Here is a 25,030-nt window from a genome sequence, read left to right on the forward strand (position 1 = left end):
TGTGAATTTAGCAAAAAACAAAGAGATTTTTTAAATGATCTTCAATATTTCATGTACTGGTTAATTAGCAATGTTTTTTAATTTGTAACAGGTATCGTGAAAGAAGGTTTACTGAATGAGGTAAAAAGTTTTCAACTTTCTCCACTCTTTTCGACTCAAGGCATTCGAAACGGTGAATTTTTAATGGTGGCGAGTCCATGCCTGCTTCTGCAGTGCTCAACTGAAAAAAAAATACAGATACTTAGCTTGGCGTGTACAATGGTTTGTCCAAGGGCCGTCGCTAGCGGGGGGGGGGGGGTGTGCGGGGGGGTACGGCAAATTTTCTTGTCGGCAAATTTTCTAAAAGTAGAGTTTTGTCGGGTTTTGCTTTCAAAGTTCCCAAAGCAATAGCTTTAGCGAACAGTTGGGATAAGATGAGGATGTGAACTTAAAAGTATTGCCCAAAAGTCCTCAGCAATTCAAAACAGGAAAAGATAGCGCTATGGGTGTCCCGGAGGGGCAAATATCCCCCAAAAACTTCAAATGACTCCCTTTCGGCAGCCGGAGTCTAGAATCTAATGTCCAATATCCAGGGCGACCTAATTTCTATCTAAAGTTTGGGGTTTAGGTAAGGGTCAAAGTTTATCAAAAAATTCTGAACGTTGATCCTGGAGTTACTGGAAGCCACTGTAAGAAGGGAAAGGGGGCAAAGTTCCTCAGGGCCTTGAGGTCGAGGGGGCCTCAAGTAGTAATGAACTCCATTTTAAGAATGAAATCAATGAAACGTAGGTATGCCTTAAAATAGTTAAAAGTTCTAAACGATTGCAAGAAATGACTGCAAGAAATATTCTGAAAAGCATTTTAAGACAATCTGAAGGGCGTGGTCGCAAAATTTTCCTGCTCGCTCCGCTCGCAGGAGGACCTCGTCTTTCGGTCTTATTTCAAAGCCTTCGAAACCCAAGTACCCACAGTCACTCGAAAATTTAAGCGATGATTGATTAACGAGAACATCCTCTTTGATAAACAAAATCAATTGCGTCAAAATGCCACACCCCCTACATTGAAATATCTTGGGTCACGCCCTATTTTGTCGGCAAATTGGTGACTGGCACCCCCCTAAGTGAAAGTGCTTAGCGACGGCCCTGGTTTGTCCTATGCACATGTCCTAGCTTCAGGCAATAAGGACTAAAACCAAGCTAGCCACATTGTTGGACGAAATTCTCCTTAGTAATTGTGTCCAAATTAAGAAACTCAAATGGAGGTCTTGTATCTGGGGTGAACTCCAGTTTGCTTTTGCATCGAGAATGAGCCTGTTTTGAGGCCAGAGGCAATTGGCTGCAGGGGGCATGGGAGATTGTGCTCGCCTATCATGAAAATTAGACAACAACTTGCCCCCTCTAGCTACAGTTTTTCCAAATAGTATTTTGGAAAGTTGGAAAATTCCGTGAGATAATTGCTGTGGAATGAGGGAACATGTCATTTTCAAAAAGTAAGAAACTTATACCTGCTTACTTTCAAAATATTCCACGTCTTGGAATTTTTCAAATGTGACGTTTGCAACTTATAAACTACCAGTAAAGCTTCTTTTTATAGAGTTTTAGCCCCCCCCCCCCCCACTTTTTTAGACCCCTCACTTTTCTCAACGCTCAGCGGTGCCTGTCCAGTTTTGATTATGATAAACATAATTGCACTAGCGTGCGGTAATGCTTCGAAAAGGGTTGGATGTCTTTGATATTTCTAATCTTTGATATACATTAATGCCCCATAATGGTGACGTAGCATATCATTTCATCAGAGTGCTTTTACTTACCTGTTTTCGAAAACACTGAACTCGAGCTTATCTTTCGAAAAATTTCCAACTGAGTGGCTACGGAAACCTCACAGATTGTAATTGATTCATTGTTCTGTTTTTGACCAATAGTTGCTTTGAAGCTTCCCCACCCCCTCCCCCCTCAGGTATGGTTCTTGCTCGAGTTTGCCCAACCCAGCCGACAACTTGTCGCCCACATAGAAAACGCAAAAAGCTAGTCTAGAGAACCTGCGACGCCTAGCTTTGAGCAGTGGCAAAGGTAGAAAGGCAACTTTTTGGGGGCAAGGTTAGGGTTTAAGGGCATGCTGTTAATGCAATTGTACGCAGGGACGTAAATTGGCAGATATTTGGGGGGGGGGGGTGAAGGGCTCAAAATTTCCGACTGACAAAGGTCAATTCTAATTTTGTAGGAGAGCCTAAACTTTAATAGTCTTTTACCAACAAAACCTTATATATTGTCTCGTAAATCATTATTCAGCTGTACGTTAAAGTTTTTCTAGATTTCGTAAATTTGGAAGATCGAGCATAAAGACTGTTAGTTTAATTAGTGCATCAAAACATACGTAGTCCAAAAGTCAGGTGTTAATTTTTCACCTTCTATGACTTGCCCATTGCTCCACTATCATATATAAATTTACGTTGTCCAAAATGTCTTTCTCGCAAGTAAGAATCATGAGGTCTTTTAGTCTTTCACAGGGGTGGCGCATAGTCATTACTTTCTGAGGCCCATAGACCTCGGCGTATTCCTTGGAAATTAAGCAACTAAAGGATTTGTCGGATTATTCTTTTCTTTAGATCTTTCCTTTACTCTTTTTATTTGCTTAAAAATACATTTTTTGCAAAAAAGTGGTGGAGCGGGGGGCTGAGGCCCCCAGCTCTCCACCTGGCGCCGCCTATGTTTCATCGGTCGATCTCGAACGGAGAAAGCTCTTGTTAAATCATGAGTATAAAACCTTGTTAAAACCTGAAATAAGTATAAAGCCAATTTCTGACTTTGATTTTGAAATGAGACAAAACCTTAGAGAAATGTTAACCCACACCAACGTCTAAGTTACGCCGCGAATGAAAATGAGTTACAACGCTTATTTACTTCTTTATCAAACCTTAGTAAAGACCACCAACGCTTACTTTTACCAGCATCATAATGAATTATTCTTATACACAATGTTGTATAAAATATACACATTTCTTGGAAATTGATGCCTGCCCCTTTCAAGTAGTATAAAACAACAGCAACAACAATAACTACTACAGCAACAGCATTAAAAGAAATTTTGTAGTACATTTTTGCGTAACGAAGCCTGGTGCTTTCAGTGGAATTCCTCACATGCAGCTAAGGTTAGAGAATAAGAAAATGCGCCTGCTGTAATACACTTAAACGCGAGTTCACTACTCGGTTTCTAAATCTTTTTATCCGGTCAAAGATCTTACTCTGCTAATCTTTCGCATTGATCGGTTTCCCATTGCCACCAAACTGATAATATGAAGCAGCCAGGATACATTGGTGGCAGACCGTGGAGCCTTTTAACAAATAAGTTTCATTGCAAAGAAAATAAGCATTGTCAATAATCTGCTTATATCGCCATCCTGAGTCTTATAAATTATATCCAGTAAACGAACAGATGTTTGGAGCACAAAACACGTCGCCCAATTCTTAAACTACGCAACATAATCGGTTGATTAACATGGTAATTGTACTGTCTTGTTACGTCATGCTGTTAATGAGCCGGGGGTCAAATGCAAAAGAAAAAACAATGTCCTATTGAGCCCAGAATGCAAAGGAGTAACAGAACGTGGCAAAATGTTCCGTATAGGCTTAAAAGTTTCACATGGCAAATAACTGTAAAAAAGAACAAGGTGGAACAATCCTGATAATGAAACAATAAAGGCAAAGATTCTCTTCCTCCGTAATTAGCAAATTGTTTTACTTTAGAGAAAGGTCTTACATTAAAACATATATTATCGATTATTCACGTGTAAATACTAATGCTCCCATGTCTACGTTACTAAATGACAGATAAATTTTTATAAATTTGTTAGCATTTTCTAAACTTTTGATTGGTGACTGGCTTCGAAGTCTGGTGAAGCCGTCCCCCAAAGATCCATATATAGACAAAACAGCGTATAACTATCAACTTTATGTCAAAGATATAAATGTGAAGATCATTGATATGTTCTGTCAGTATTTCTAGAATATTTTATAAGGAAATGCAATCATAATGCAGTGTCCTCGTAATGAAATTCATATGAAACCCATCGTATTGCTTTCAATTCAGTGCACTGTTTACAAAGAGATATAACAAGTTTCAAAGGTTATTGAGGGGCTATAGCCCTCCAGCCCCCAGTTCTGACGGCCCTGTTATTTGTTTAAAGCTTTCTCGTGTCATTTGCAACAACTCCAGTTTGTAACGAAATCAGTAGGCATAAAGCTTTATTGACTAGTTAAGCAACTTAGTTTCTCAGAGTGTCTCCAATCGAAGATCTATGAAAAACACATATTTACTTTAATTTGATAAACAAGCAACATAGTTAAAAAACAACAAACAGCTAAAAAAATAGACAAAGAAATTTCTGTGATGCCAAATTTTCAGAGGAAGCACTTGGAAACTTTGAAATTTAATTCAATTTCTTCACTTCAAGCGTAATATTGTTTACAGTGAACCCCGGGCAAGAAAGAATTGAATGACTGGCGACAAATTGTCCTTTAATAATTGAACAGTGCATATGAAATCTTTGTTGGATGTATTAATCTAGTTAAAGTGTATATGAGCAATAGATTTGTTTGCCGAGATTATTTTGCAGATCGTTTTGATATGACATGAGGAGGAGATAAGCCCGGCATTGCTGCCACCACATTTCCATCTATCTGTTTAATCTAATTTTAGAGGCAACGATATTTACAATAAAATTGGCTATTTTTTGGGCACAAAATGTTTATCTATAACAGAGAACAATGCATAACATCAACTCTGTCTCCGCTGTTACTGGCAACGCCTGGCATGATTGCAATAAGAAGTCTGTTCTTACGATTCAATTCATTAGCCATTGTTTTCAATTCGGTCACATTCAGGCGTCAGGCATCAGGCAACATCTGCCTTTGCCAAACAAATTACTTATTACCATCTTTTAACATTTCCAAGTTTTTACTGATTTCGCATCCCATTTGAAAGTGCCTATTGATGACGTTCTCTTTTGTTATAAGCAACAGGTTAAATGATTGTCTTGTTTTGGTATTTGGCTTGTGATTCAAGTCCCCGCAACTACGAAATTTTACCAGTAATACTCCCCTCGTAATTGAAAGTTCTAGACATACCTGTTTATTTCTACATCGGTTTTGATGATTCGCACTTTACAAAACTACATAGCTTAAAGACATATGTAAAACCCTGGTCTTGCACCTCTCCACAGATCAGGAACTCGTTGCTTGCAAAAGTGTACGCCTTAGACTATACATTTTAGGCAATGATCTCAAACAATACTCTGATGCAGTTTAAAATACTTATGAATTGAAAAAGCAAAGAAAATTTAGAATAAAATACTTGAGGTTTAATACTTGAGATTCAGTTATTTGGGAGGTAGAATGCATGTGCCAGTTACTATTAATTGAGGCACAAGCCTCGTCGTAAACATGATTTCCGTCTCAAATAAAGAAAAACTACTTGTGACACATTTTCTGCACATCTACAGTAAAAATTTTCAAGATTTGTCGATTAAAATTTGTCTGGAATAGATAGGTGAATCCCTTTAATTTTTTGTCGCAGATAAATCTAGTGTTTGCAAGAGCACCATTCACCAGCGAAAAATCAGCTGAAGATGTAAATTCGAAACAAAAGCTTATAGTGCAAAAAATTTCAAGCCAAAGTGGGGGGGGGGGTTAGGAGAGGCAAAAGGTCCGGGGCCCGTGCTCCGATGGGGGCCGTAATGAAATAACCAGATCTATTTACAATGAGAAAAAGCTACTATTTCAGCTACTTATACGGAATAAACGCCTGTAACTTTACGCAGAGAAATGTCTAAATGTCCTTGATTCATGTAATGTGTTTTTGCACATTCTTGTAAAAATCCTTAAAAAACTTTTTCAACAGTTGTACCTAAAAAGAGCGTTTCCCTTGTTTTCCGGGAGACTGTAGGGCGTGGCCACAAGAAATTTTCTTTAGGGGTCCAGTTTTGTGAATCACTCCTGGGCTCGAGCTGCCTTTCGACGGCCCTGCCTGGAGGACATTTTCAGACTACCGCGATATTCGGGAGCATACATTGTTATTCTGGCTATGAAAATGTGGCTTATCCTATAGCTGGCTGCTACACTGACATGCAAATCAACACTAGCAAGATATTCCAGTGTCACATACTTACGCTCTTATGGAAGCAGCCGATACCATAAGACCTCGCAGTAGATTACTGCTTATCAGAACTTTCCCTTGAATTTTGCAGCATTGTAAACATCGTTGACTAAATTTCGTTTCCAGCCACATTTTTCTATGCTTCATTTTATCATAGTAATATTTTCTCGAGATTGCAATACAGTAGTGTCCCGCTTAATAAAGACCGAAATAAGAGTGTTTGTATCATAAAAATGGTATAGGTGTCTATATTACATTGTCAACCTGCAAAAGTCATCAGCCTTGACATTTGAGTGGAATTCTTCGTCAAAAAAAATTCGGTACACAAATATGATTGGCTAATTTAACGTTAATTATTATCTTTTTGAATCTTTGAATCTTAACTGTATTATGGTAAATGTATCAAGGATAACTACTTCTAGATGCATAGAAATTTTTTTGAAATGCTTTCAGAAATCATGGACTAGAGCTCGATACTTTCGACTCTATGCCCTAAGTGAGCTTTCACCATTGCTAATGAATTGATATTAAAAGCAACAGTGTCATTCATATTATCAATTGAAAGGCTGGGGGTAATTTGACTTAAACCACCAGCGGAACCCCCATTTTTTCATATTGGGCTTTATTGTCTTTGTTACTTGTTAATTGAAGTTGTTAAATACAATTTAATCTATTGTCGAAATGTAATTTGGTTGAAATTCACCTACAATATGCAGTCAGGCAGTGGCGGCGCCAAGGGGTGGTATGGGGGGGGGGTAATTCCCCCCACCCTCACTTTTCTGAAAATATGGTCTACATATTTCTTCTGAAAATGGATTAAAAAACGCTGGGTAGGGATAGATCAAATTTCAACCAAATCAACTAGGTACAAATCACTAAAACGAGGCAAAAGGGGCGTGATCCCACTGGCCGCGCCCATTACCATCCCACTCTATAATAGCTGGCGCCGCCACTGCTGAGTCGGGAATAGATTACCTTGTGTCAATTCCCGATGCATACGGCAAAATACTTCCTTTCGATTGTATTAACGTTTTTTGTCAGTTAACATAAACGATTTTAAAACGATTCCACGTTTTTTATGAACTTTTTATGAATTTTATGACTCTTTAGACGCTCGCTCTGCTTAGTGCCCCTATAGTCAGATAGCTATACCACTGTCTATTCTTTTCATTAAAAAGTGCGAACTGACACAAACTATAAAACTTGGTAAAAATGATATTGAAAACTTATAAGCACTTAAAGATCCTCACAGTGGGCCTAAATATAAGAAACCCTCCATAAATTTCAGTTTCTAGTAAAGAGATATGTTGAACTTCCCACTTAGAGATAAGGAAGTATTACCTAATCAGTTTCAAGCAGTTTTTGGTACGTAATAGCACTTAGACTTAATCCCTATAGAAGATACTCTTATTCAACATTTTCTTTGCTGTTCGTTACCTTTGACCTTTCAGAACGTGAAATCAAAGGCCAGTGTCCATTACTGCAGAGCATATCATAATTTGAAAACCTTGTCGAGCTTATCTAAGATTTAGATGACTTAGAATAATTGATTACGTCACAAACTTGCTACAATGAATAAGTGAATTAGGGATCTTGGTTTGTGTTTAGTAGCTTACATGCAAATCGTAGCATGATTTGGCAAGAGTCACATTTGATAATTTCTTGCGAAAGCCTACTATGCAACTTGACAAAGTTGATGCTTTGTCCAGCATTCATGAGCAATCAAGCAGGAAAGGAGTTAGCAAACAATAAGACCAACTCTCGTCGGCTACTTTGAATTTTTTTATAAGGAAACAAAACGCACTTTTGACGTCGAATTGGGGAATTACTTATCATTTCGACTTAGTCTTTGTGTCACGATTTCAAAGGACCTTGCCTCTTAGTTTCCTGATTTGCTACCAATTGAAATTAAAATCAAATATTCTTTATTCTTGAGACCTTTAAAAATAAATCTGATATCTGGCTGATAAGCCGGTATTTGCCTTTTGAATCGGGATCACCTAAAAATATTTTCAGCCACTTATTGTCAATTTCCTCGGATACGTTGAAAGCTTTGCAATTTCCATACAATATCTATTGCTGCATAAATACAGCAACTATAGTGCTAGGCCAGGCAGACTCCCTTTGCTTATCAATCCCCACTGTAGACTCTTTAGTCTCCTGAATCGGACTAAAAAAATTTGTTGGCAGACTATGACAACCAGGCGATAGAGGTTTCTCTGAAGTTTAAAAAAAACAAAATATTTCAGCTTGATATTGACTGTATCATCCAAAGAACAGAAAAAAATTTCTTGTCATATATTTTACATCATATATTCTAGGGCCATGATGACTTTCTAGGGTCATATATCTTGACACTCTTTCTAAATAGCTTCAACGATTTCAAGCCTTGCTTGTCCCTGAATTTGATGCACCCTTTCATTTCCAAGAAAAAGAACCTAGTCACCAGAATCTCGAAAGTTCCTCAGAAAATTTGAGATAAAAAGCCAGAGTAGCAAAACCATTTAACAACATTCCGTAATACCGACATGGATCTTAGAATACCTCGCTTTGCAACCTCTTACGGGCAACGTAGTTTCTCATATCGAGGTGTGAATGAGTGGAATAAAGCACTGAGATAAAAAATGCCCCTTCACTGGCTGGCTACTTTCAAAAATTTGCTGAAACAATCTTTGAAAAATCAAAGGATGTGAGAGTTCTTGTACAACATCAATTTTTTTTTCCTTACCAGAATATCTTGTACATCAATTTTTGTCTATCTTTGTATGTTAATTAGCTTAGGTTTTTAGACAGGGTGCATTGTAAATCAGTTATTATCTTTTCGTTACTGAATGTATTACCCTGTATAAATAATTAAAAAACAAATCAAATCAAATCAAAATTCTAGTCCGCATGATACCTTTTATTCAATATCCTTGGGAGGTAGCGCAAATGAGATTAAATACCTTTGAAAGGTCTGACATGGCTTACGACATTGCAGGGAGTTAGGACTAAGCCCCTTTACCCTGGGTACCAGAGCCACACTCAAGCAAGGAATAGAAGATAAGAGCGGAGAAGCGGAGGAGAATCTATCTAAGGGGAAGGAAATGTGGCTCCTCGGAACGAGAAGGGGTGAGGGTTAGAGCCACTTTACCTTCTTCTTAATCAAATCAAATAGGCGTTTCTCCGTTCCTATCTTCTATTTCTGTGCTTGAATTTATGTGAGTCTGGTATCCAGGGTAAAACTCCTTTTGGAGTGTAACATTACCAAAGCAATGTGTAAGGTTATAACAAAATTTTTGGAGATGAACATTTGGTGGCTGATTTACAGAATAAAGGACCCATCCAGAATGATTATAAAATCGCAAGTATCCACTGGGAGGCAAATGCAAGAATCATTCAATTTGCTCGGGTTTCTTTTTATAATAAAAAGAAGTTTTGAAAATCAAATTTACGAAGGAGATATCAAATAACGACTGGATTATCAGCTGCTCGCGATTGAAATCTCGATTCACTATACACTCACTAGATCCGAAAACTTTAAGAACCTTTAAGATCTTATCTTAGGATAATACGAGCCCCACCCTTTTATTGATCAGATCAGTACTGAAAAACTCATCCTCGTGAAACGTTGATAAAATCATTCTGCAAAAGACAGTAGAAATCTTCAGAGAACATAAAAGGAGGAGTTTTCCCTTCTCTTTCACTAATATAATTCGCTTGGTAATACAATGTATTATGGGATATACGGATTGAGGCGAAGGATACATCAAGCGTCATCAGCACGGAAAAGACACAAGAGGAAACAGTTAAATTTTGTCTTGCCACAAATAAGAACAGAAGCAAGCAACATTCGCAGAGTCAAGAAAACGTTACGGTCCCACAGCTGCGAGCTGAATGAAGGTTGCCCAAGGATGCAGCAGGAGGAAGGCTAATGCATAACTTGACAAGTGCATACAAAACGAAAGGATTTTGCTTAAGCTTTTCGATTTTCCTGACAGAGTACCATAAATTATTTTATCTAATTCTATTTCTAAGGGAAAGATAGAAAGAGGAAATTTTGAGCAAAGCAAATAGGACGAAATTCCACCCGGGGATAGGTTAAGGGGTTTTCTGAACTCTGAACATTAACTTTTAAAGGAGCTCAGTTTTTTGATAATCTCCCCAAGGACATTAGGGACAAAGAGCCTCTCGTGTGTTATAAGCATAATGCCTCTATAAAAATTTTAATAAAACAATGATGAGCACAGTTCTAACTTAAATGTAATTTCTGATTTCAAAGTTTATATTTTTTTGTTTAACAGGTCCTCGCTGATAACAAAATTAAAATTCAGATAGCGATACTGATTTTATCATAACATCAAATTATAATTTTTATGACAATTGATCAAAGTTTCATGCTCGCCAGTGTCTTCATCAACACCTCATGAATTGTTTTTCTTCCATCAACATCGAAGCTCAATCTATGCCGTAGCTTAAGAATAATAGCCACTCCAATCTGGCGCATTGAAAACTTGCCTTAAAAAATTTTTATTCTTAGCTTTGTTTAATGTATTTCAGTAGCCTTGATTTTATAGAGCTTTTTCATGATAATAAAAGCAAAGCGAGCTCAGTTTAGGCCTCAGGTGAAAGTGACTGCTGATTAAACACGAATATATCAGCTTCTTTGGACATCTAAATAACATATTTGACTGTGTAAATTAGTTTTTATTTTAAGTTCATGCCTGATAAGACAAGGTAAATAAAATGTTTATTCAACCAAATGGCACTTGCTCATATTATGTACATAACTTTTTTGTGATCGCGTTCAAAGCTTTTGTATTGCTAAGATTGCATGCCCAGTTCCTCAGTTAAATAGCTGTAACACAGAATAGAGATATTATGTGGCTGTAAGCAGTAGTGTAGTGCTATCAAAATAACAAGGGAGGCTCTTGCACATAATGCTGCTAGAAGCAATAGCAAAAGTAGAAATTGACTAATTTTTGCCCTCCCCGAGCCCCCCTAGCACTACACCCTTGGTTGAAGCCTAAGAATAGGACAGTGTAGTACTTTTTAAAATAAAAATGCATTGAAGGCTCAACTAGCTTTGCGAAAGAAAATCGAAGCAAAGGCCCTTTGGTAAGAAACGATATATTGACGAAGAATGCCGAAAAAAGTTGGTTAAGCAGGGAGTTGTCCCTTGATCTCCCATATAAGGGAGAATAGGGAAAAAATGTTTCTTGTAAGTAGTAAGCGACGTTTCGCAAAATGTTGCAATAAAAGGTCAAGGAGCAATTCGCAGGCCAGAGTTCATCGGTCAAAAATTAGATTGATGGAGTTTGATGCATGATGCCGGTAACATTAATAATGCCACGTTTACTGTCATACGAGCTATACGTGATGCCTTGTTTGATTGACCAGTGCAAAAGAAGCGACCTTGAATTCTTTTGATGAATTGATTATTATTTACCCAAACATCTCTCACGCAATTTTTCATAAAGTTGCTTCCAAATGGTAGTTGTTTCTCAAGTAAAGATCTTGCCATGACTAAAGTACGAATTTCTGATTTTCTTCCTAGCCTCAGTTGCAAAACAAAGTGTCCCTAGAAACTTTTCCAATTTATTCGTTTCGTGATTTCACAGATTGCATGTGACTCTAATTCTATATCCATTGAAAGTAAGACCATGTAATTAAGAAAGCCTAAATCTCTGTTGTTTCTTGATATTCAAATTGTATTTGTATGTATTATTTAGCAGGTTGCTCAAAGGATTTCGCAATTCTAAAGTCATATTCACAATTTCGATTGAATGCTGCTGACGCGGGGCTCATCGGGCCACTTTGCCGATTGCCAAAGCAACAGTTTGTAATGACCAGACCACCGACTTTTCGCCTTTCACTTTTCACCTCTGACACTCAAATTGAAACTTTAGCCTCTTGCTATAGATTAGTTAAAATATTTACTAGTTTTTGTTGCTGTAACTCAAGATCTGTATCTTGAAACGAAATTTTTGCAATGGCCTAGCAGAAGCAATCAAATCAGATCAAAATCAACGATAGATCCTCGTCTGCCGAGCAATAAGCATGAAAAAAATCCCCATCACCTTTTTTCATTGCCAAATAGTAGTAAAGCATGATAAGTTCACTTGGTAAGTAAATCAAGTTAACTTGTATCAGTGGAAAAAGCTAGTGGAAAATGTGTCATAGTTTAATACAGACCAGATGGTCTAATTAGCAAAAGGGTTATTCGTATAAGGGCTTGCTCCTGATGGCTGCAACCGGAGGTATGGCCACGATTTGTTTGTCGGTACAAAGAGAGGGTATGGTCTAGCAACAATATGTTTGTAGCTGTCGTCAGAGTCTTGTAAAATATTGCTGAAGCATTGTGACTTGCCGACACTGTTACTACTTTGAGGTCTGGTGACAAGATTACCAGCTAAAATTCAACCGATGTCAGGACACTGTGTAAAGAAAACGTTCTTGCTTTCATTTCTGCCAGTATGCGATCTATTTTGGGGAGATGGACAAACAATAAGAGTTTATATGGGATTAAGCAACAGTCAATTAGTAGACGAAAGACTTGCCTAAAAGCATAAAGAACCTTTATCGTCGGAATCCATCACAATCCATTTACAATTCGTATTCACTACAAAGCTGACAATGACAATAAGAACAACTGTTTATTTGAAAGGAGTTCCAAAGACTGATTTAAACAAATTGAAGATAATATTAACAATAATAATACGAAACGCTTTTCTCTTTGTGATCGGTTCTGCAAGGCGCTGTTTCTTCAATTATTGAATTAGAATTGTCCAGTTTTTTATTCAGACACCCCACAAAACGCTCAGTAAGAAAGAATTTTGAATATGTTTTCATTAACTGAAATGGAAATTGTTCTATTGCTAGACAGTTGATCGAATCTTACTTTATAGAAATGGGTTTAAACAAGCATCACTTAACAAGATTGAATATACTTAACGAAGCTAGGCTCAAAACAGAGTGCGCAAAATGAGTCGTGTCACAGGTCAAAGGCTAGAGGATATTTGTAAATGCCTGGTTTGCTACTTGATTGAAAATTCGAAACAGAATTTAATACCACGAGACTGTTTCAAGTTGTCATATAACTACGTAGACACAATGTTGCGAGTCCCAGCATCATGGCTTTGGTGTATTTTAAATAAACTTTGAATACACGAAAACTCCAGCTCACAATTCAGGACAGGACGTAAAATGCCTCTTTTTTTCTTGCTCTAAACAAGACTCGTTGACAAATTTATTTTCGGCAAATCTATTTTGAAATTGACGATTATAGATTTAAGACAAAGCAAAATCCAAGAAAATAATCAAATGCGTTCCAAAATATGTGCCAAACGAACCGATTTGCTGTTCTAATGGTCCGTGCTAAAGAGTTCTTTTGGCATATTGTGTGAAATCGTTTAGTAAACATTATTCTATAGCAATTGTAACAATGCCATTAGAGTTTGACTGAAAGTAACTACCAACAGTTCGTAATGCATTGAAACCTTGAGAACAAGCTAAGAGATGAAGTGTTGGCTCTGTAGTAGTAGCTATCATGACACATTTATGTCACATTTGCCGTTAGAAACCTACAGGAAAATTGAACCTTCGGAAACCTTTGCGTTAAATTTACAAAGAGCTTCCAAACCTGTTTATATTATGTTTCTGGTTGCCGCAAATGAATAAAAAGCCGCAAGGTTGCAGGTTGTTCTGTAATCTCCTTTGTCCTAGGATCAATAAAGAAACTTTTGGTAATTATATCTTGCCCAAAATATGGCACTGGTGTTTAATTATTCAATACATGTGCAATTCTTGTTCTGTTTCAATAAAGATGACTCATCAGTGTTATCGTAAAAAGCCTTAGAATTTTCGAACTATTTGTCAGGTTTTACTTAGTGTGAATATTTTCTTCGTTGTAATGTAATGTGAAGTTGTTAAAGAATATTCTATCAAATTCAAGTTTATCTTAGGTCAAGATTCTGAAAGAAAAGAATCACTGAGGTCAAATTTTATAGTATATGATGTCCTTTGACCTCTCCTGAAAAGGCCATAGTTGGAAGGCCAAAGTTATGATAAATATAATATCTTTATTTAAACTAAATGCAGTGTTTGGGTGAGCCTTCCAAATGAGGGCTCGAATGCTTAACAAAAAATTCCAAAGGGTAAACCTAAACTTGCAACTTTGTGATAGCACTTCGCGGTACCATTCATCCTAATTTCGAAGACATTAGCCTTGCACCATTCCTACTCTGCACAAATGCACCAGTCATACATGCAAGAAATTTTGTCTTTTATCAAAGTAGACGTAAAAAATTCAACATTTTGTAAGTTTGCCGAAAGGGTTCTGAAATAGGATAGTCAATCGTTCAGTTCATTCCAAGAGCCTGTTCTGCTCACAGTCCTTCACGACCAGGTCTACACACAAGGTTAATCGAGTTTTTAGGATTTAGTTTAGCAGTTTGTGTTTTGAAACTGTTCTCACGATCAATGCTGTCTATGGTCGAATATGTAACAATGGCTGAGTGCAAAGGCAATATCCTACTAATTGAAACGATTATCGTCATGGCAGTTTTTAAAACTTGATGGTTGTTTTGATTATCGGGAATAATGCGAAGAACATCTAGAAGCGAAGTACAGATATGTACTAACGTCTCACTGTTTCGTAGAAAAGCAACAACGATTTCTTTTACGTTACTGGTGTGGAGCAAATAATGTCGTATTTCCTGCATTATGCCAAGCTTCAACCAGCAATTAACCTAACACGTTTTTCAATAGATTCATTGTTTACACATAAGAAACTTGCACCTTTACAGACGGGTTTCACAACTTCAACAAGCCGTTTGAACAGCTTCTCCGAAACAAATTATAAAACTCTAACACTGTTTTAATAACTGCATACACCGTATTTTCGAGCTTCATGTCAAAGTTTTATAAAGACAGGTCGTAATCCGACAGTCAAAGCGCAAAGGCCAAAGTAAATTGAAACCTAAGACATCTGTTGCCAGTTGGAAACAATTGGATTACGAAACAATAAAAATTCGAGCAAGGGAAGTTCGCCAGATACAGATTTGAGAGAAGTTGTTCTGTCAGCGAATTAGACATAAAGGGTCAATTTTTCTGCTTTCTTTGGGATTCATGCCACATGACATCAAATGTGACAATAGTAGCAATCCATGTAAAATCTCCAATACAACAGTTTGTTTGGTTGCTTGCTCCGATTGAAAGCGACGACCAATCAGAGGCCAGCACCTGACCACGTATTGTTTATTTCTATTGAACAGGAGACAACACAGCCCGCATATATGATTGTCGACCCGTTAGAGACTTAGAAACATTGAAATATTCTTTCACATTGGTCTCGCGTGTTCGTCTCTGGTGCTTGCACTGCATCAGCATAAGAAAATGAGTGTTGCTACATCGGCAAGTCTAGGATCAATGAAGACCCCTCCACGTCTCCCAAAATGTGCAAGGTGTAGGAATCACGGTGTTGTTTCTATTTTGAAAGGACATAAACGTTTCTGTAGATGGCGAGACTGCAACTGTGCGGACTGTAATTTGATTGCGGAGAGGCAGCGAGTTATGGCAGCACAGGTCGCTCTCAGAAGGCAACAAGATCAAGAAGAATATATAAGAGCAATTCAACTGCAACAACACGAGTCAGTCCAGGGTGTTAAAGAAGAGCCAAGTAGTAGTGGCAATAATGGCATTTATCCCTCGGAATATCCATCTTCTACTCAAAGACTGTCTTCCCCTGGTAAGTATCCTTATAGAGCTGCTTAACCCTGACTTCTAGCATATTTTTTGTATTTTAGCATGCTGCTGGTTTCTATCAGGATATAAAATCAGATCTAAAATTCCAGCTATTTCTGCACGGTCCAAAAAATATGAGAGAATGACAGTTTCTAAAAGGAATTGACATCAAAGTTTCAATGCATGTACATAACAATATGGTATTGCTGTTTTGTGCTAATCTGCAAAAGTTAACAACCCTATAATTTTAACTGAAGGCTAAATATCGTAAATTTTACAAATAAGTTCCATAGAGTCGTGTGTTTTTATTTTGTCGCCAGTGCTCAATTTCCGCTTATTTGTGTAGCCTGATAAGTAAATCTGCGAAAGATTTAGCACCAGAATTGAAACTGAACTCGATTTCCCGCAAAATGAATTCAGAATTAACTGTTTTACTTCAATCATTGGGCAAATTTCTATCACAAGACACATAAGAGGTTCAACCGAGCAAAGGACATAGGACAGAAAGCGCTACAGTGAAACCATTGTCAAGCCTCGAAACTCTTCCCCTTTGGCCTTTTGTTTCATTTCGTCAAACATTGTTTTATTCAACCATGAAATCATTTATCCCAAGTTATTTCGCTTTGTAACCGGGGCTTTTCGCATTCATGAAGCATTCTCGGCAAAGTACAAATAATGTATACTCTGATTTTGTATTGATTAATTGTAAGTTATTTGGATAATGCCACAGTTTTATCCTTTTTCCTTCCCAAGAGCAACTAAATAATCTCCAAGTGTTATAGATTAGCCCACTTAACAGATCTTGCTTTGTTTAAAATCCTTAGAGAGTTTGTGTATCATTTCAACTGTTATTGTTTAAAAAATGAATAGACTTAAGAATTTCAACGAGTTAATTACAGATTGCCTCAAAGAGCCGTCTGCCTTTCCCTCGATACTCGAAAACTCATATTGATGATACGAAAGGAAATAATAATTCTACGCGAGAGTATTCAATTTACCTACAGAAAGGTTATGAAAGAATAACCTTTTTCCTTACTATTGGGCACAGTATTTTCATGCGAAAGAGACTATGAGAGGTATATAGGATGGCAAACGAAACAAAGGTGGGCGCGTATAATGGAGCCTTCGAGCTTCAGCCCGAATATGGAAAGTCTTTACTTTTTAAAGCGTACTCTTAAACGCTTTCTATTGATTTGGCAAGAAACCTACCCAAGATAATAGTTTTCGGTTTACTGAAGTAACAGAACAACAGTAATTATTTCCTAGTTAAGAGATATATTAATTGCATGTGTGTTATTGAGCAATAATCTGCGAGGATCTTTACCAATCTTTATACAAAGTAAGAGGAGTTTTCAGCTATACTAAAAGATTTTAGGAAAGATAACATCAATTAAAACCGTTTATTGCTTTGCAGAAATTTTCTGGTTTCCGCGAATTTGCAGCAGACAGTGTTGGACGATGAACAGTGCTCGACTTAACAATCGTTTTAGTTTTTGGGGGTTCGATTTAACAAGTGGTTATTGTAAAAAGGAAGCAAGACCTTTTCGAGTTAACAACAAAAATTCGAGTTGTCAGGTGCTCGGGCTATCGGGGTTATACTGTTAATGGAATCTAGCAACTTGCAAAATATGGACAGTGCAATTTGTGCTTTCACCCATTTAGATGAGATACCCTTTTACTTATATGATATGCTTGTCTGATTGCAGTGAATTCGTGTCGGCAACAAAATGCATAAGATGCGCGCTTATCTGCTTAAAAAAGATAAGGATATACGATAAAGTAGTGAGGCCTACTACTGTCCTTGTAAAATTTTTAAAGATTGTAGAGTTTTAGACCCCGGACATCTACCACCTGGAAACTTTGTTGAAGAAAAAACCAAAATTTCTTTAATAATCCCTTTTAGACAAGTGCTGTTGTGCCTAGCAAATAATGCGCTTCACATTTAAAAATGGTTATCGATAACTCACAGACTCCCCCCCTTTTTTTATTAAAAACAATAGCAAAATACTTCCCTTTCTAAGCCACACCAATGATTTTTCCTAAACAGTCTTAGAGAAGACAATGGAAGTAATATTCATAAATGGGTTACTCGAGTTGGCATAGGGGTGTTGTGGCTGTGGGGGTTGGGGGCAAGTTTCCATAACAGACAAACCGGACTTCGATTGCCACAATCATTAATATCAATCTCTTTCTGCCTGGTTATAAATACATTGCCCCTCCCAGATTTAAACAAGCCTTCGAAATTGTGAAGAAACATTCTTAGATATTGTTGCTTTTTCACAAAAAATATTGCTGATCTATGAACCGTTTCAAAACAAGGGGAAGAAACAGGTATATATACTTGCTTGTTACTGTTTGTTCGTTGACCTTTGACCAACCGAAAAGCTTTGATCATAGCGCCTTGGAGCGCTGTTTGCTTCGTCGAATGTGAAATCAATCACTCTAAAAAGTATGCTTAACAGTTGAACAAATATTTCCTCTGCTACTGAATTTTTGTTCTCAGTTCAAAGGCCAAATGCCAATGAAAAAGTAAACAGTTGACAATGACAAAGTTTTTTCACGAATTTCTCAACAAAACATGGATTCCGACCTCATTTTAGTTAAGCTCTGTTTGATCAGCCACCTTAAAATTAATCAGAGAAAAGGCAACTTGTATGTAATACTTGCAAGGCATAAACAAGATTCGCGGATTGTGCAAATGAAATGTTTGCGAAGCGCGGCTTTTTAAAGTAAAAGTAATCTGCTTTCTTGAACTTGTCAGTGAGGCAATAATTGAAATACAAACCATTCGGGCTCTCAATCAGTTTATGTCTATGGTCATTATAATCATCATAAACACAAAAAGCTAGGTTATAATCATTAGTATAAGAAACCCCCGTAATGTTAAGAATCGTTTTGGTTTTGACCCCTGTCAGAAACGAACTATGTACTTTGGCCTTTGTACAGATAGCACTGAAACGCTGAGTTTGAAGCAGTTAACCATCCTACCAAAGTCATTTCTAAAAAAAGGTCGGATAAGGTTCGTCGGATGAATTGGATCTTTAAAACAAGTAGAAATTTATAATGAGTGCCTGAGATAATGGGACATATACTACGTGTTGCTTCGTGAAAAATTCAAGTCAAATAATACTTCGGTAATGTTTTGTACAGGCAAGCGGCGCTGATCCACAACTGGGTATATATATTTCCTAGCTTAAAACTTTCAGTTATTATTCTGAAGTTTTATACTCCGAAAAGTATCAGGCGAAAAGCTAAAATGTGTTTTAAAATGTTTGTTTTTTTTCAAAGCCATTTTTTCAAAAATGTTAAAGATATAGAGTTACACTAACGTTTGCTCATGAAAAAAGTCGTGTTCGTTAGCATTTGGCAACCTGAGCACTCGATCAAGCCAACTTCATAAAAGAAACGTCAAAAGTAGCAAACAAGGGAATTATAAGTCAAAGGCCATGCCACAGTGTGGTGTTTTGGGTTCAAAGTAGCTCATTAACAGCTTGTAAATGCAAACTGTTTATTGGTTTAATTGTATTGAATTCTGCCTGCTGGTTCCATGGCCACATGAATAGTTTCTGTTATCGGAAATATAATTTTTTGATGGTTGTTAGCAATTTTAAAGCAGGCCACCGGTGCCTTATGTCAATGGTAGCCAGGTGGCAACTTTTGCAAATCAATGTATTTCAAGATGCCATTGAATATATTCAGAAACAGTCAGGTACCATAATTTGCTATACTGGCTGCAAACGTCAAAGGCTTTTGTTAATTGGAGCTTAGCCAAACATAAATGCCACATTCTTCTTTTGGTGGTTTTTAAGGACAAACAGCAAAGCCTTCATTAAAGGTACTGTGTTCGGACTTATCGCCAAACCTCCCGTTGGTTGGATTAAACAATCGGCTATTGTTACATTTTCCAATCAGCAACTTCAAACTAATTCTCAACGTGCCGCAGAGCATAATCATGTATATTTGACTGGCGGGACACAGTGCCCTTAACGGACACAACTTTATAACGGACACTCATGAAAGCGGACAAGAAAGTTGCACAATATTCTTTTAACTGTCAAAACCTTTTAAAAGCACAGTCTCCAAATGAAAAATTCATTCTAAAATAGATAACTACTCCTGTCCAGCAGATGTCAGTTTCTGAAACAATGCCATTACGGCATCGAAATTCTAAGACGATATTTTGCAAAGTCGCTCTTTTGATAGGTAGAGTGGATTTATTAAAAAATCTAAAAATGCATCAATAGGTAGAGTTTGAATCCAGCATGCTCTGCTCGCAGTATAATATATCTACCGTTGATCACATTAAAATGTTTTCCGATGCTTGGTTGTTAGTAAAGACTGATTGATGAAACGTGAGGGTGAACCCAAGCCCTATCTCAACCTTACTTCAAAGTTTTGTAGAAAAATACACGCAATGAAACAATTTCTGCTCAATGCTTACATGAAGCTGGCAGCCGAAAAAAATGATTTTTTATTTAAAAATGAAAGTGATTGCACACAATTTGATTAATGAAGATAAGAGAGAGCCCGAATAAACCATTGAAATTCAATAGATATTCAATCATGAAAAGCAGTTCTGAGTTTTATTCCGCCCTAATTAGACTTTCCTTAAGACTATTTTTTGTTATATCCGTAAGGCATTCGTATTTCGCGAGGGCATATCTTAACTGCGGAGGAGACGATAGAAGGCGAAAGAAAATCATCCATTTCTCCTTCGCCTTCTATCGTCTCCTCCGCAGTTAAGATATGCCCTCGCGAAGTACGAATGCCTTACGGATTTAACAAAAAATAGACCTTGGGCAAGTCTACACCTCAATCTTCCCAGGCCTGGTTTTGCTCTTTTTTTCGCTAATTTGTTTGACTGTGAAGCGTGTCTTTGATTTTTTTCTACATTAGTAATAGCATTGAATTTATGGGATGAGGCCACATTTGCAGTTTGTTTTTCTGTTTTCTAATTGGCAGACAATGTTCCATTTGCAAACAATATGTAGAATTACTCAAATGTGCTATTCAAAAGAAGTCAGCGCAACTGAACAAGCACATTTTGTTTGCTTGTAACAGATGTCCTTGGTTTCCATAGCAGCCAAGTAGATTTCAGAAATTGCAGCTTTCCCTCCACATCGAGTTTATCGAGAGCTGTGCACAAATTCCATTCGGATTTAGTGTAATAGAGTTCTCAAGTGTGACGTCACAAAAAGCTATTTTTAGAATTTTCGAATTTTGACCACATAACATTAAACAACACCATAAGATATTTTCATATATGCAAGATCAGTTAAATTTGTCAAAAATAGGGTGAGCTATTGCCAATAGAAGATTTGAAGTTTGCTAACGGACTACTGTTATTTTGGCTCAGTTCATAAAGTTATGAACTGAGACCAAATTACAGAGGTTTGATGGGACCAGAGCTTGTGCTCATCTGGACATATCTCGGCTAATTCGTAATACCTTTAGCTGATTTTGCAGATTTAGAGGTATTTCATGATGCTCTTTCAGGTAATGGAGAAAATTTCAAAAATTCTAAAAACAGATTTTTGTGACGTCATCACTTGACAATTCTATTGAACCCTCGATAAATGGAAAGCTAAGGGTTTGCAGCTTTCTATAAATAGGTAGCTGAGGGGTTGTAGCTCCCTCCTCAGTATTTGGCAAGCCATGCGCTATTTCGTTTGTAACAAAGTAGTGAATGGAGGGCAACAGATGCATCTCTCGATGAATAAAAATGTTCCTACGACACTTTAAGATAAAAAGCTGTTATCATGTTATTTTTATTGCAGATGATTTGAGTATTAATGATATGAATAGTGGAGACGATGAGGACAACGAGGACGATGAAAAGCCTCCGATCAAGTTAGAAGAGAATGGGATGGTGGTCGAAGAAGAGAAGGAAAAGGCTGTATTGAAGGAATCTCCAGAACCCCGCTCCCCAGAAAGAGTGAGTTCTGGACACATTTCTCCATTGGGAGAGCATAAGCAAGTGAACACAATCAAGGCTGATGTTTCCTTTAGCAAGCCTGAAAGCCTCTCGCCTTCCCCCAAAATGTCTATGGCTTACTCTATGGCTCATATTCAAAACGCAGATCACGTCACAACCGTCAGTCAGGTCTTTCCGAATCACCCGAAACCAGTGTCCCCCACAATTCCTCATCGGCAGACAGCAATGCCTTCAGTCCATGAAAAAGTTCCGAAGCTGCATTCTTTGCCACCGCAGAGTCAAGAACCACCTGCAAAGATGCCACGCAGAGACATGCGCCTTGATGAGTCCGCCATTCTGCGGCATCAGCAAATGCGATACTTGGATCTCCTGTCAAGGCTTTTTCCGGAACAGAAAAGAAGCGTAATTGAACTAATCTTGAAGGGCTGCAACGGAGATATAGTACAGGCTATTGAGTGTGTTCTACCAAGTCACGAAAGAGCAGTGGCTCAAATGTCTGGAATGCCTGGTCAGAGTTTTACCCTGCCTCCAGCGTCTGTAGATGAGGGAAACCGCCATAGATACCAAGGACACGGATCCGAAAAGTCTGTACCACCAATGTCTGCCTTTATGCCGTTTAACGCCTCCCCGGGACATGGCCAGCATGCACCGGGACATCCACAACATGGCTATGCAATGGTTCCTGTTCCACCTTGCCCTCCTGGCTGTAACTGCCAACTGTCTCAACAAAAATGCCCGTGCCCAGACTGTGTACCTCAGTCTTCTTCCAAAGGCACAAAAGCTGAAATCAATGGGCCTAAAAGCAATTTAGCAGATTCTAACAGTCCATCAACAATCGCCACCAGCTCCTTTTCAGAAATTCATGTCTCACCAAAGGATGGCACTGGTAAGAATCGATACAATTTGTTGTCATTATTTGATAAATTCTACGTTAAATAATTGCACATCTATCTCGGACTGTTCGAATCTATTCCATTGAAATATGTTTTGAATCAAATTAAAGATAACATGGAAATGATTCTTTTTTCAACACTTTACTTGTTACATGGTCGTAATTGTGGAACATAACCGACGATTTATAAAGCTTTCTAGATTAAAAAGATTTTACTTCTCTTCTTTGTCACTGATAAATAGAATTTGCTAATTCATCCTTTCAATCCTTTTTGGAAGGTAGCATACCATAGTTGTTCATTATTCAAGTCCATGTTGTCGCTTTTTTGTAGTGACCCGCCATTCTGGGCACACGAATCGTCCAAGCTCTCCTTCGCTGAAAAATGGTCAGCAGCATAGAATAGCATATGTGCCTGTATCCGCACATGTACCTATGCAGATGAACGAGCCAGTGAAAATCTGCGCTGGATGTGGTGGAAAAATGAAACTGGAAGACCAAAGGTGCCCAACTTGTGAACCAACAGAACCTAAATCGTAGAAACTATGTGTAGAAAATAACGTCATAATACCTGAAATAAGCATTATGTTTAGAATCAGAATTAATTGAGTTTGGGAGGGTGGAGAGATGAGGTGCTGGTATCTGGACATATTGAAAACATATATAGAATGAAAGTAGTGAATCTATATTAGTTTTACGTCGTATATTCCACTGCCTCTGTCAAGGTTCTTCAGGATATGGTAACATAATTAGAAAAGGTATATTGCTAATTATACATTTACGGCTCTTGAACCCGTGAGTAGAAACATCTGTAGAATTCATAACGCTCACAATCCAAACTTTGAAAGTTTGTTAAACTAAGCTTTCCTGAAGGTTTCAAACAACTCTACTTGGGAGAGGGAGAAAGAGAGTTGCTGTCCTTAAAGTTTATGATACTGTTAGATCAAGGAAGATCGAATTTCGAAAGGATGCGTCACTTTAGGATCACTTTCCTTCATCGATTTGTAGCATGACGAAATTTATCACAGCTGTCAAGAATGCAAATGCGAATTATACATCGTGAGAATCAGTAAAGCAGGGGCTATCCCACCCACTCCTTCCCCAACATCTGTATGGATACACCTAACTGGTGCTCCTTATCGTACCATATAAATTCATTTAGGCATATCTATTCATCCTATACATTTTTGTACAAATATATATATATTTTAATGCACCTTTCCTTGAGTAAGATTTAATTTGCCTACCCATATTCCTTGTTTTTATTCCAAGTGTAAATATTGCATACCCGTCCATTTTTATTGCTATTAGAAATATTCCTTTTTGTTCTTTCATTAAAACTCTACTAACAGTGACCCATTATATGAGAAACTCTAACACCATAGATTCGAGAATTTCATTGACACAGTTAATTTTCCATCAATTGCACCTTTCCATACAATGCTAATTTCAGATCGATCCTGAAATTGCTCAAAATCCCTTCGATAACATTTTGTCACTGTAGAGTATAGCGTTTTACATGTTTTTTAGTAAAAGAACAATGCCAATACACCTAACGCAAAGTAAATTCTGTTCACCATCTGTAATGACCATTCCTTAATTTTATACTGCAAAATGTACGCAAAATATAATTTTCCATTCGCAATTGATCATCATACATTTTAATCGACTCCATATACATACGAAAAACGACAAACGTCCTCTTTTTGTCATATATTTGCTGATTACTTTTTCGATTTTGTGTTCATAACTGCTGGTTAAGTTTTATCATTTCTATTTATCAGTATGTAGGCATCATCTGTAAGAGCCGGCTTTATTGATAAAAAACCTCATGCAACATCGTTTTCAAAGAAACGTATTATTTTAATGTTAAATGCACAACACATATATAAATTTATAAGATACATAAATCCGTATTTTGGCTTTGTTTTTCTACACTGTTGCGTCTGTTCTGTTGTGTTAACGTTATTTTCACTCCAAACTCCAAGCCTGGCTTTTGGAAGGAATTCACAGTCAATGGAAGGGCCTATTTTATGGAAATTTTCCAAGACCACACTTTAAGAAAAGAAGGCTGTATATGAAGCATGGAATTTTAAAATATCAAGCATTGCCGTAGAAAGCGTTTTCCTTTATATTCAACATAACACGATTACAGATGTGTTTTGTTTATGCATTTACACCATTTGAGAGCAAAAAGCTGATTGGCTGTAAAATTTTTCGCTCTTGTTGGACCAGATTAATCTGGACCAAAGAACTTGTGCTGCGATTCATGGATGATTTTACTGTTCTGTTATGTTATAAAGTTTCAAAATTCTTTCAACAGAAAAACATATCTATAACAAAAATATAGCTAA

At 37.4% G+C, this 25,030-nt stretch overlaps 1 protein-coding gene across 1 annotated transcript; it reads left to right on the plus strand.

The window, feature by feature from the left end:
• The first annotated feature begins 14,804 nt into the window (after positions 1-14,804).
• Positions 14,805-24,594, plus strand: LOC135685340 (doublesex- and mab-3-related transcription factor A2). Its single transcript, XM_065201258.2, has 3 exons — positions 14,805-15,856; positions 21,630-22,673; positions 23,011-24,594. Exons 1-3 carry the CDS (start codon positions 15,505-15,507, stop codon positions 23,214-23,216), a joined length of 1,602 nt encoding a protein of 533 aa, XP_065057330.1. The 5' UTR covers positions 14,805-15,504; the 3' UTR covers positions 23,217-24,594.
• Positions 24,595-25,030: the final 436 nt, after the last annotated feature.

This window comes from Rhopilema esculentum, chromosome 10 (assembly GCF_057945365.1).
Source record: "Rhopilema esculentum isolate cy_ngs chromosome 10, ASM5794536v1, whole genome shotgun sequence".
NCBI classification, from domain to species: Eukaryota; Metazoa; Cnidaria; class Scyphozoa; order Rhizostomeae; family Rhizostomatidae; genus Rhopilema; species Rhopilema esculentum.